The sequence below is a fragment of the Rhinatrema bivittatum genome, chromosome 10, assembly GCF_901001135.1.
Source record: "Rhinatrema bivittatum chromosome 10, aRhiBiv1.1, whole genome shotgun sequence".
NCBI lineage: Eukaryota > Metazoa > Chordata > Amphibia > Gymnophiona > Rhinatrematidae > Rhinatrema > Rhinatrema bivittatum.
The window spans coordinates 93,865,200-93,878,999 of NC_042624.1; the positions used below are offsets into that span (position 1 = coordinate 93,865,200).

General features: G+C 48.3%; 1 protein-coding gene across 1 annotated transcript in view; it reads right to left on the reverse strand.

Annotated features, from left to right (window-relative positions):
• Window positions 1-13,800, reverse strand: part of MSH4 (mutS homolog 4) — a 184,508-nt gene that overhangs the window by 90,457 nt on the left and 80,251 nt on the right. The window contains exons 9-10 of the mRNA XM_029618699.1: window positions 2,969-3,043; window positions 1,681-1,745 (exon numbers count right to left, since the gene is read on the reverse strand). Coding sequence (XP_029474559.1) covers window positions 1,681-1,745; window positions 2,969-3,043 — 140 coding nt within the window. The remainder of the gene's footprint in view (window positions 1-1,680; window positions 1,746-2,968; window positions 3,044-13,800) is intronic.

The window sequence follows — 13,800 nt, forward strand, 5'->3', positions numbered from 1 at the left end:
AGAACATAAGTTATGCCATAATGGGTCAGAAAAAAGAGTCCATCAAGCCCAGTATCCTGTCTCCAATAGTGGCCAATCCAAGTCACAAGTACCTCGCAAGTACCCAAACATTAAAGAGATCCCATACTACTAATGCCAACAGCAAGCAGTGGCTATTCCCTATTGATTAATATTTTATGGACTTCTCCAGGAATTTATCCAAAACCTTTTTAAACCCAGCTACACCAACCGCCTTAACCACATCCTCTGGCAATGAATTCCAGAGCTAAATTGTGCGTTCAGTTAAATTTTTTCTCAGATTCGTTTTAAATGTGCTACTTGCTAACTTCATAGAGTGCCCCCTAGTCCTTCTATTATCTGAAAGAGTAAATAACTGTTTCACATTTACCCATTCAAGTCCTTTCATGATTTTGTAGACCTTTATCATATCCCCCCTCAGCTATCCCGTCTCCAAGCTGAACAGCCCTAACCTCTTTAGCCTTTCCTCATAGGGAAGCCATTCCATTCCTTTATCATTTGGGTGACCCTTCTCTGTACTTTCTCAAGGGCAACTATATCTTTATTGAGATGCGCCGACCAGAACTGCCTACAGTATTCAATGTATGGTCTAACCACTGCGCGACACAAAGTCATTTTGATATCCTCCATTTTATTTGCCATTCTCTTCCTAATAATTCCTAACATTGTTTGCTTTTTGGACCGCCATAGCACACTGAGTAGATGATTTCAATGTAATATCAATTATGACATCCAGATCTTTTTTCTGAGTAGTAACTTCTAAAATGGAACCTAACATTATGTAGCTACAGCTAGGTTATTTTTCCCTATATGTATCACCTTGCACGTGTCCACATTAAATTTCATCTGCCATATGGACGCCCAATCTTCCAGTCTTGTAAGGTGCTCCAGCAATTTATCACAATCCATTTGTGATTTAACTACTCTGAATAATTTTGTGTCATCTGCAAATATCAGCAAATCAGTGGCTCTCTGCCTCCATCTCCTAGTAAGTAAGAATAACGCAGGGCTTCCTAAACCTGTCCTGGGGACCCCACAGACTGTTGGGTTTTCAGGATATCCACAATGAATATGCATGAGATAAATTTGCATATACCGAGGCTCTGATATGCAAATGTATCTCATGCATATTCATTGTGGTTTTCTTTAAAAACTGATTAACTGAGGAGGCCCCAGGACAGGTTTGGGAAGCCCTGGTATAACTCAATTATCTGAACTGGTCTAGCTGGATAAAAAAGAATTGCATGTATTTTTTTTTAAGTGATTAGCAAAAGTATGCATATTCTTGCATTACAAACATACTAGCCTACTGAAACATATGCAGAAATACACAGTATTTTATAAACTGTGCAGCTCCCGCCACACAGTTTATAAAACACTAGCATAAATCTCTGTGCCCACTTACGCCCACAAATTGTGTAATGCAGACAGCTGAAAGTTCAATTAATATATTAAAATATTTGAAAAGGAAGATAGGAAGGATAAAGGATTCGTTTTGACATCTCTATTGCCATCTACTGGTGTGAAACTAATAAAGTTCTAATCTAAGGTTTCAATCAAGATTCTTCTGACCCAGTATGTGATAGGTATCCTGAACTGTGTGACTATAAGAATGATCATCTTTGAAGAAAAACAGGCTATTTGTTCTTCAGAACTACTAACCTATTATCTTCCAGAGAAGTGTAGTATGCTTTTAGCAGTGGTGTCTTGCAGTTTCTCAACGCAGCCTTTTAATAATTAAAAAAAAGATCCATATTCTCATATTTTAGCTATTTTCATGCAATACAAAACATTCATAACTACATTTGTACAGCTTTCAGGTAACATATTGCTTTCAATTAAATCTAAAACTGAAAATAGTCTGCTGAGGTGGGATTGATCATTCAATAAATTAGCAAAAGGGTACAGAGCCTTTACTATTAGGTCAGCAGTTCAATGGTCTATGTAAAATGAGCTGCTGAAAATTTTAGCTCCCATTGGGACACATTTCACATCACTAAAAGTCATTATCACAATCAATACTCTTGTTGGCTGAGCTTGCCAAAGGGCCAAAAATTCAATGGGAAAAAAGCTAAATTATCTTCTTGTCTTTAGAAGTGGTCCCTCCAGAATAGGGTTGAGATTCATTGGTAGGGCAACATGGGAAAATATGTACTACTAATAACATCAAGAGTCAAGAATTATCCACTGTAATCCATATTGTCAACACCAAAAGTGGAAAAAATGAAGCTTAGAAGTAAAGGCTAAAGAAGGCGTCAGCAAGCCTGACGTTGTATGTTCACATAGAGACACCAACCGGTCTTTTCAATCATTCGCCTTCTTTTAAATTTATTAACTTTCAACAACTTTTTGTTCAAAAATTTTTTCTTTTTTCTTTTTCTTAAAATATCCTCCGTTAGTCATAGACTCTTTAAAGCGGATGTATTTAATTTCAATACGGCCGTATTGAAATTAAATACATCCGCTTTAAAGAGTCTATGACTAACGGAGGATATTTTAAGAAAAAGAAAAAAGAAAAAATTTTTGAACAAAAAGTTGTTGAAAGTTAATAAATTTAAAAGAAGGCGAATGATTGAAAAGACCGGTTGGTGTCTCTATGTGAACATACAACGTCAGGCTTGCTGACGCCTTCTTTAGCCTTTACTTCTAAGCTTCATTTTTTCCACTTTTGGTGTTGAAAATATGTACTACCCCATCTGAGCTGTACCTGTTCTGTGGTAAGTAGAAAACTATATTTTCCAAAGCTGTCAATCCAGCACTTTTCATAAGCACTAAATTCACTAGAAAAGTTTCTAAAAATGAAAAAGTAGAAGTATATACAAATATAGCAGTAAATGTTTTTAAAAACATTGTATCAGCTGGTACATTTTAATCAACAAAAAACTGCTGCTAAACAAAATAAAGCAACTGATTTCCTTAGAAAGGACAATGGTAATATTAAGATTTTTACCTTTAAGGGATCCACAAGTTCTAATGTATGTTTTAAGGAAATTAAATTAGTTATCTTTGAGTCAGCTGCTTTATCCTATTGAAAAGAAGAATGCGCACAGTTGTCTATTAAAAAATATGAATATTTGTAATACAATTAGCCAGTGTTTATATCACTTATAAGAATAATCTCCAAATTAAAATGTTCTTATTACTCAGATCTAATAATCAAATAGTCCATTCAAGTTATAAATATCCAAAAAGACATGCTGTATTGCATGCGTATAAAGACCAATATATATTACTGGATAAGGCCAAAAATTAATTTGGAAGAGGAAATTAAGTAAAAGTCACCATGAAAAGTAGGGATGGGATTTCAAAGTTCCAAAATTTAAAACTTTGGAAAATTCTGACATCCAAATTGTTTTAATATCTTGATTTTGGAAATCACCATAAAAAAAAATTCCTGAAAAGAGGCTTTATGGATTTTCACAATGAATATACATGAAGCTTGGGTCCCCAATGAATGCAAATCTCTCTCATGCGTATTCATTATGCATATTCATTAGGGATATCCTGAAAACATAACTGGTTAAATGTGCTTCCAGGAGAGGGTTGGGTAACATTTATGTAGGGATCTCTCTCAAACCCTAAGACCTAGAACTGATTTCTCTCAGAAGAACCTAGAACTGATTTCTCTCAGAAGAAAAAGATTCTGGGATACTTGACATTGTCCACTAACAAAGACTGATCCTGTATTATTAAAATGTTTGTTATTTAAGTCAGGTGCCAGCAAGTCTCATGTTGAAATAGTGTATAAACCCAAAGACTGCTTCCTTAGCTATAAGACATGACTAAATAAAAGAATGGATCCTAGGGGAAGTGGCGTTGGACTCTAACCATGTATGATAACATGCAAGCGTTTTTTGGTTTTGTAAGAGTGCTGGAGGACAGTGGACTCAGGCTTTTTTTTCCATAGAATTCACTTTATTTACAGTGTAACAGAAAACAGATAGAAAGGTCTACTTACCTCAGCAGTTATAAATCAAAAGTTACAACAGAGTCTTGTTATAGAAGCTGCCTTCTCCTCATTCCCAAGGCCTCCTGGGCCTGCTCTCTTATTCCCCTGTTTATGGAAACACCTGTTACGCCTGTCGGTCGCAGACAGCTGCGACCTCTCATGCTCACCTCTTTTTCCCCTGCACCATCAAGTCTGGGAAGAATGGCAGCCTCTGCTAATCCCCGCAGACCTCTCCGGTGTTCCCAGGACAGCGTGGGCGCTGCCGACCGCCATCTTGAATCCGGAATTACTTAGGCGCGCGCAAGGGCCTCCTTTGAACACGTCATGGTGGGAACCTCGGGGGCGTTCCCTCCCAATGACATCAACCCGCTAGTGTATTTAACCTGACCGGTCCTTGCCTTCTGCAAGTTAGCAGGCGTAACTTGTGCAGGCGCGCCATTCCCCGGCCCGGGGGCTGGTTCGGAGGCCTTGGCCATGCCCCCGGAACGCCCCCGGGCCGGCACCATGCCCACGCCCCCGGAGCGCCCCCGAATGCCATGCCGCCCTGACTCGCCCCCCGAGCAAAGCCATGGGACTTACACACATCCCGGGGCTTTGCGTGCGCAGGCGGCCTATGCAACATAGGCGCGCCAGCGCGCAGGGCTTTTAAAATCTGCCCCTATGTGTGGATTGAGCCCAGAATTGCAGCTTTGGAAATTTCTTCTGTAGCGGTTGACCTTAGGCCCCTGAAGCAAAAAAGGTCCTGCCATTATGGGCTTTGACATACCCTTCTAAGGTCAACCCTGCTTGGGTATAAGTGAAAGACATGCAATCTATTATCCAATTAAATAGCATTCTCTTCCACGCAACAATCTCAGGCCTATTGGAGCAAGCAAAAAATAAAAAAAGCTGGCTGGACTTTAAGTTCTTTAGTCTACTCCAGAGAGAAGTTGCTGGTTCTCTTGCAATCAAAGTGTGTAGTGCTTCCTCCTGTTTGAACTGAGAATGGCAGTTTATAAAAAATAAATTTCATTTGATGAGGTCTAGGAAAGAAAAGGGGTGGATTGACCTATCGGGGGATCGGGCATCCTGGTCACGTGGTAATCTCAGCTCCTGCTGAGGGATTGCCGCGGAACTTGACACGGCCCAAGAAAGGTGTCGGCAGGGCTGCGATGGAGCCCTACCCACAGCGCTTCGAGGGAAGTGTTGGCACACCTACGCAGCCTGAGGAAGGTGTCAGGGGGGTCACGACAGAGCTCAACCCTTCACAGCCCAAGGAAAGTGTCGACACCACCCGAGGTAGGTGTTGGTGGGGCCGTGATGGAGCCCAACCCATCGCGGCCCAAGGGAAATGTCAGGATGGCCCAAGGGAGGTGTGGTGGGGCTGCAATGGATCCCAACCCGTTGCCGTCCAAGGGAAGTGTCAGCGCTGCCCGAGAAAGGTCTCTGCCCGAAGAAAGGCCTACAGACTCAGCAACAGGAAGCATCTGGCAGTTGCAGGGCCGCTTCCTCCCATTTCCCCCTCCGGCAGTAAATCAGCAGCGTGGGCTCAGCCAAGGCCCAGAAGAAAGAAGGACACCTGAGAGGTGTGTGTTTCAGTACGAGAGAGCCTGAATATGTGTATGAGAGTAAGCCTACATGTGTGTATGAAAGAGAGAGCCTGCATGTGTGCATGAGAGAATGAGAGCCTGCACCTGTGCATGAGAGAGTGAGAACCTGCATGTGTATGAGAAAGAGAGTGCCTGTGTGTGAAGGAGAGAAAGAGAGAATAAAGATTGTATGGCCTTCTTAACCTAAATCCACAACAATCTCTGGAAAATCAAAAGATGCCAGGTATTTATTTATGTAAAGATATAGACAGCTGGAGATTTTTTAATTATTTAAATTTTTATTATTTTAAATTTTGGGATATTTCATGTATCTGCTGTTTTGAAATATTTTTTTTGTTGTTTGGGAAATATTAGAACAAATTTATGTGACTTTTAAAATCATTAGGGGCCCAATATTGAAAGATGGCCGTTTAAGTAACTTGGCTGGATATAACTTATCCAGCTAAATTACATAGTATATTCAGCAGCACAGCCTTGTCGCTGAGTATACACATATATATTTGTACTTAGCCATATCAGTTGTAACTGTCTAACATAGCTGGTAAACCTATGCAGCTAAGACAAAATATTGCTTCTTCGTTGTATAAGTTATGCGGCTAAGTTGCTCTACCCACTGCCCGCCCACAACTTATGCAGCTAACCTTTTAGCCATATAAGGGATTTATGTAGCTAAGCAGCAGCCAATAAATGTTAAGCGCATATTCAGCGACCGCTACTTAACGACATAAGTCCTACTTATCCAGGTAACCATCTTTTCATGATTTTAATATTATGAATGACATTTTATATCTCTTGATTTTACACGCATCCCGGGGATTTTACATAGGCCCGGCGTGCGCAGGACTGGTTACGCGCGTAAATCCTCTGGATTTACTCGTGTAACCTTTTTAAAATCCAGGCCCCAGCTTTCTCCACATCCTCTGGCAACAAATTCCAGAGTTTGTTACTTGAGTGGGTATTGGGGCTGTCTGCTCTTCCTCATCACAAAGGAAAATTAGTTCTTACCTGTTAATTTTCGTTCCTATAGTACCACCGATCAGTCCAGACTGTGGGTTGAGCCTCCTTTCCAGCAGGTGGAGACAGACTAAAACTTGAAGGATATCCTATATGAGGACAGAGCCTATGCTATAACCCTTCAGTATAACGAATGTCAAAGCAGAAAATAACAAAACCAGAGTAGGATCAAGCAAGCAACCATAAAGCTCAATAGAGCAACTGTAGAACAATGAACGAAACGTGTTATGCCTAACTGCTCTTGCATATACTTGATACTTGGACAACCAAGGCTTCCGGTATATTTGCTCAGTATTGTTGCACAAAATGACATCTTAAAAAGAACTGCAACCTGCAAGAACAAGCTTCGAGAGGACAGAAAGAGAGACAAACAGGGAAGGGCGTCTGGACTGATCCATGGTACTACAGGAACGAAAATTAACAGGTAATAACTAATTTTCCTTTCCCTGTCCGTACCCGGATCAGTCCAGACTGTGGGATGTACCAAAGCTCCCCTAAACCGGGTGGGATCGAGACAGTCCCGCTCGAAGCACTGGTAGACCAAAAGAACCAAAGAGCGGAGCTTGCACAGCCAGGCGGTAGTGTCGATCAAAAGTAGGTAAGGACGTCCAAGTGGCGGCACTGCAAATCTCCTATGGAGAGACCAATTGAATGTTCGCCCAGGAAGTAGCTCGAGAACGCAGTGAGTCGTTAGACCCTCGGGAACCGCCCGAGCATGACAAAGATAAGCCGAGGAGATCGCTGCCTTCAACCAACGCGCTATAGCGGACTCAGAAGCCGGCTTACCCTGATTGGACCCATTCACGAGGACAAAGGATGGACTGAAACATGAAGGCCATTGGGAACCAGGAGGTAGCGACGTAGAACCCGTAAGGCATTAAGGTAACAAAGATAGTCACTAGTCTCAGGGGAAACGCGGGGAGTTCCGCCGACTGGTGGACATGGAGGTTAGAAGAACCTGCACCAAGAAGGAAGGGCCCGTACGAGAGATACCCCGGAGTCAGAAGAACACAAAGAGGTTCCTGACCGGACAGCGCTTGGATCTCCGAACTCAGACGAGCAGAGGAGATAGAGACCAGAAGCCAGTCTTAAGCTGAAGAGCCTTCAAGGTAGCGTGATGGAGAGGTTCAAACAGAGCTGCAGAGAGGGCCCGAAAGAACCAGATGAAAACTCTACGACGGGCAAGCAGCGGAGAAGGCGGACGGAGATGTTTGACACCCAGAAGCAGAAAATCGGAGCCGGGTGACCTCTCAGAGACGACCTTCCACCCGATCCAGGAGAGAGCCAAGAGGGGAGACTTAAACCTGCCGAGAATGAGAGGAAAGACCCTCGGAGAGACTGTCTTGGAGAAGAAAAGACTAACGAGATTGGGGCGGAGTACGCTGAGAAACCCGACTCCGCACAAAGAGCCGCAAACACGTTCCAGATACGCACGTAATCCGGAGAAGTCGACTGTTTCTGGGCCCGTAGCCAGGCGGAGAAGACCTCCTCCCAATAGCACTTGCACCGGAGATGTCGTCGTTCAAAGGCCAGGCCGCTAAACAAGCGCGATCGGCCTGGGCGAAAAATACAGGTCCCTGACTAGGGAAGCCGAGGAAGATGGCGAAGCCGCAGAGGTATGTCCGTCGCCATGAGAAAAAAATCCACGAACCACGGCCCGCGCGGCCACTCGGAGGCTAGCAGAAGCACGGGACCCAGATGGAGTTCTATTCGCCTGAGAACTTTCCCGACCAGAGACCACACACGTAGAGAAGGACACCAGCCGGTCAAGGGAGAGACAGAACATCCACGCCCGCCGAGCCATGGTCCCTCCAGCGGAAGAACCAAGTTGCCATGGTATTGCGAAGAGTGAGTCGCCAAGAGGCCCAGGTGGGAGGGGACCACCTGTCGATGAGAAAATCCATGGCTGCGTCAAAGAGTGTCCACTTCCCGGGAGTGAGCAACTGACGACTGAGAAATCAGCCTGAACATTCCCCTGCCCATGGAGTGGGAGACCGCCGGGCACTGTAGATGTCGCTCGGCCCAGGCGAAGAGAAGGCTGGTGTCCAGGGCCACCAGCAGACTGCAGGCGCCTCCTGGGCGACGGATGGAAGCCACGGCGGTGGAGTTGTCGGACAAGACTCATATTGCCTCACCGCGGATGAGGGGAAGAAACTCCAGAAGAGCGAGAAACATCGCCCGAGCCTCCAACCGCTTGATGTGCCAGAAGATGGAGCCGCTGGCCAGGTCCTCTGGGCATACTGGGAGAGGCAGACCACACCCCAGCCCGAGACACAGGTGTCCGCGGTTACTATCGCCCACTGAGGGACTCGAAGAAGCAGTCCCAGTAACAAATAAGGGAAGGGAAGCTATCACAGCATAGCGGCGACAGTAGAGCCCAAACAACGGAAGGACAGTGTGAAACTGTGTCGCCACTGGCTGCCAATGGGACAGCAAAGTTGTCTGGACCGGTCGCATATGAGGAAAAGCCCACGGGACTAGGTCGACGGTAAGGGCCAAGGAGCCCGAGATCTGCAGGTAGGCACAAGCTATCGGAGAAGGCAGCAAGAGCAGACTCTGAAACTGGCCGAACAACTGGAGGACCCGCGCGCGAGGCGAGAAGTCCTCGCCTACCCGGGTGTCGAAGTGGTCTCCCAGGTACTCTAACTCCGGGAAGGGCTGAAGATTGCTCTTAGAGAAATTTAGTATCCACCCCAGAGACGCAAGAAGAGCTAGCACGCTATACACTGACCGCCGGCAAAGAACCTCCACCTTAGCCCTGATGCGCCAGACGTCTAGATGCTGCTGCCATCAACACCCAGACATTGGTGAAGATGCAAGGTGCCGTCGCGAAACCAAAGGGAAGCGCCCGGAACTCGAAGTCCCGGCGGAGGACGCGAACGCGAAGAGACTATGGCAGCCACGATGAAACGGAAAATGGAATATGCCACTGTGAAAAACGAGGGGGACGAGGAATGCCCCGGGGCAAGACGGCACGAGTATGCTCACAGGGTGCCCATGCGGAGAAGCGGGACCTTGAGAGCCCGGTTGACTCTTGTGAGGTCTAAGATTGAATGAAGAAAATAGGATAGTGGCCTGCGGCAAGTACGCTGTCTGGAACCGGGGCCTCCACGCCGTGACACAAGAGCTTGGCGGGGGTTTGCTCCATCGTGTGTCGCAGGGACCGACCGCACGGGGAAACAGAAAAAGATCCCGACAAACTCGAGGAAAGTGAAGACGTACCCGTCTCTGAGAACGTCGAGGACCCACTGGTCCGACAGGATCTGAACCCAGTCCACGGAGAACAGGGAAAGGTGACCGCCCCAGAAGGGGACCGAAGAATGAGGCAAGGAAACTCCAGAGTGTGTGCAGGCGGAAGGATTGAGCGCGTGGGCTAACCCTCGCGAAATGCATGGCGCCCACAAGAATGCTGCGACAAAAACTGTGATCAAGAAGGAACAAGCCCTCTGAGGAGTCACCATGCCCGCGTGGGGTATACCGCTTCTGGCCCCAAAAGCGTGGACGAGAGGGTATAAAGGACTGGGATGGGTTCGGACGAGCCACCGGGAGCTGATGGCCCTTACTTTCCCCTAAGGAATCCCTAGATTCTCAAGGTCCTGGACAAGGAACAGCTTACCTTTGAACGGCAACGTATCCCACCGGGCTGTGGAGGCCGGAGCAATCGACCAGAGGCGCAGCTAGAGGAGCCGTGTGGCGGACATCGCCGAGGCAATCGCCTTTGGCTGGAGGCAGAGAAGGGTCGAATGTGAAGCCTCTGGCCACGGGAGGTCCCGGGCGCAGAGGAAAGTTGACGTTGACCCCATCTGAGACCTGCCCGCAGCAGGAAACTGCAGCAAATAGTGGAACACACCTCCGGCGCTAGAAAAGAAAATTATTCCTTACCTGCTAATTTTCGTTCCGTAGTACCAAGGATCAGTCCAGACGGTGGGTTATGTCCCCTGTCCAGCAGATGGAGTCAGAACAAAAACTTCTGAGGAAGGAGCTACATAAGCCCGCATCCCTGCTCTCATTCCCCAGTACATAGACTATCAAAGCCAGAAGAAAGGAGAAGAGACGGAGGGATCAAGTGAAACAACTGAATATCAATTAATCGTAAGAACTGAACCAACAAGTGTCCAGCCCGGCAACTTGCCAACAGAACTGTAGACAAAGACTCGCCAGAAAATATATATCTGAATATACACCCAGAACCCCGAAGGGCAGCCAGCAATCAAAGTCGAGCAGTAAGACAGAGGGAGGGCGTCTGGACTGATCCTTGGTACTACAGGAACGAAAATTAGCAGGTAAGGAATAATTTTCTTTTCCCTGTACGTACCAGGATCAGTCAAGATGGTGGGATATACCCAAGCTTCCCTACTGAGGGTGGGCCATAGATAACCCTGCTCGAATGACTATCACCAAGAGAACTAAAGGTCAGCGCTCGGACATCCAGGCGATAGTGTCGGGCGAAGGCATGGAGAGACGTCCATGTAGCTGCTCTGCAGATCTCCTGAGAAGAAACAGAGAGGCGTTCCGCCCAAGACATGGCCCTAGAACGCAGCGAGTGGGCTGTTACCCCCAGCGGTAGAGGCTTCCCTGCATCAATATATGCTGCCGCAATGGCATCCTTCAGCCAACGGGCTATTGTCGGCCTGGAAGTCAAACAGCCCTTCTTTGGGCCCGACCAGAGAACAAACAGATGGTCCAAGAGTCGGAATCCACTGGTGCCCTCCAAATAACACATCTGACAGCGCGTGACATCAAGCTTGTGCAGCTCCCGAGAGTCAACTGAAGGGAGGGAAGGCAAGTCCACCGTCCGGTTAAGCTGCAAAGTGTAGATAACCTTGGAAAGAAATGAGGGTACCGTACACAAGGTAACCCCCCGAGTCAGGAAACCTGAGGTACGGCTCCCTGCATGAGAATGCCTGAAGTTCAGAGACACGGCAAGCCGAAGCGATGGCCATCAGGACGATCTTCTTGAGAGTGAAAACCTTGAGACTAGTGGTCCGTAGAGACTCGAACATAGGGCCTCCCATACTTCTGAGTACTAAATTGAGGTTCCAGGTGGGACAAGGCAACTGCTGCGGTGGTCTCAGATACCTCACCCCCTTGAGGAAACAAACAACATCTGGGTGAGAAGAAATGAGAGTCTCATCCTCCCGATGACATAGGGCTCCCACGGCAGCCACCTGAACCCGCAGAGAGATGTAAGCTAAGCCTCTGTCTAGCCCATCCGGCAGGAACGAAAAGACCAGAGAAATCGTGGCGTGGGTCGCCTGTATGGAATGAGCAGAGCACCATGACTCAAAGACCTTCCACCCCCGACATAGGCCACGGAGGAGAATGGCATGCGTGCCCTCAGCAAAATCGAGATCCCAGTCTCCGGATATCCCCGGCGTGCCAACTTGCGCCTCACAAAAGCCAGGCCGCAAGACAAAGCGATCTGCCCCCTCGAAAAATATCGGTCCTTGCCGGAAGAAGGCGTGGGGGATGACCTAGCCGTAAGGGTCCTTCCACCGCCAGATTGAGGTCAGCGAACCAAAAGCGTCGGGACCACTCCGGCGCCACCCGGATTGCTGGTCCCTGGTGGCCCGCTAAACTTCTCAGAACCCTGCCTATCAGAGGCCACGGAGGGAACACATGGAGGAGGGTATGACGGGGCCACGGAAATACCAGAGCAGCGACTCCCTCTGCGCTTCATTCTGCGGCTGAAGAATCGGGGAGCCTTGGCATTGGGAGACGTGGTCATGAGAACCACATGGGGAGGCCCCCACTGTTGTGCGATCCGGTGCATCCGGTGCATCCACGGGGTAGATACATTGCCGGCTTAAAAATGTCCACCTGTACGGTGTCCACCCCTGCTATGTGGGAGGCCGCTATGCGGGGCAGGTGAAGTTCCGCCCATTGCATCAGGCTGTCCGCTTCCAGAGAGACGTGATAGCTCCTTATGCCCCCCTGACGATTTATGTACGCCACTGAAATCACGTTGTCCGAGAGGATCCATACCGCCCAATGGAGAACGAGGGGAAGGAAGTCCCGCAAAGCCAAGCGGACCGCCCTGGACTCCAGGAGGGTGATTGGCCATCGTGCTTGATCTGCCATCCACCAGCCCCACACGGAGCTGGACTGACCAAAACGCCACCCCCCCCCAGTCCGAGAGGCTGGCATCCATGGTCACCACTATCCAGTCGAGAACAGCTAGGGAGACTCCCTGGACCAGGTGCCACGGTCCCAATCACCAGAAGAAACTTTCCTCGCCAAAACGAGGAATCGGTAGGGGTGCCTGGGAGTCCGTGACACCGGCTTCCAGCGGGATAGAAGGGCCCTCTGAAGTGGGAACATGTGCGCAAACGCCCAGGGTACCAGAACCGTAGTGGATGCCATGGCACCCAGGACCTGATGGTAGTCCCAGGCTGTGGTCTCCAGGAGGGCCGAGAAGTGTTGAATCTGGAATCTCAATGCCTGAACCCTTTCTGGTTGGAGAAACACCTTGTCCTCCGCTGTGTCGAACCTCGCACCCAGAAAATCCAGCAACTGAGACGGAGAGAGGTTGCTCTTGAAATAGTTGAGGACCCCGCCAGGGGACTGGAAGAGCTGTACCACTGTCGACCGCCTGTCAACCCTGGGAGAGATTTCGCTCGGATGAGCCAGTCGTCCAGGAAGGGATGTACAAAGATTCCCTCTCTTCGTAGGACCGCCGGCACCACCGCCCTGACTTTCGTAAAGATGCGTGGGGCTGTTGCTAGCCCGAAAAGAAGGGCCTGAAACCGAAAATGTTGTCCTATGATCTTGAACCAGAGGAAGCGCTGATGCGCTTTGAGGATTGGGATGTGCAGGTACGCCTCCATGAGGTCCAAGGAGGCCAAGAACTCTCCGCAGTGTACTGCAGCTAACTCCGAGCGGAAGGTTTCCATCCTGAAGCGTGGTACCTTGAGAGACTTGTACACCGACTTGAGGTCCAGGATTGGTCGGAGGGTGTCATTCTTCTTGGGTACCACGAAGTATATGGAGTAGTGACCCCTGCCCACCTTGGAGATGGGCACTGGGCCTATCACCCCCAGGTCCAGGAGATGGGTCTGCCGAACCGCAGTCTGCTTCTGGGGGGGGGGGGGGACCTCAAGGGGAGATGAGAAATCTGTCGCTGGGGGGGTCGGACAAGTCCAATGTGTGGCCGTGCTGTAGAATATTTAGGACCCACTGATCTGACGTGATTAGGACCCACTCCCCGTAGGAGAGGAAAATCCGGCATTG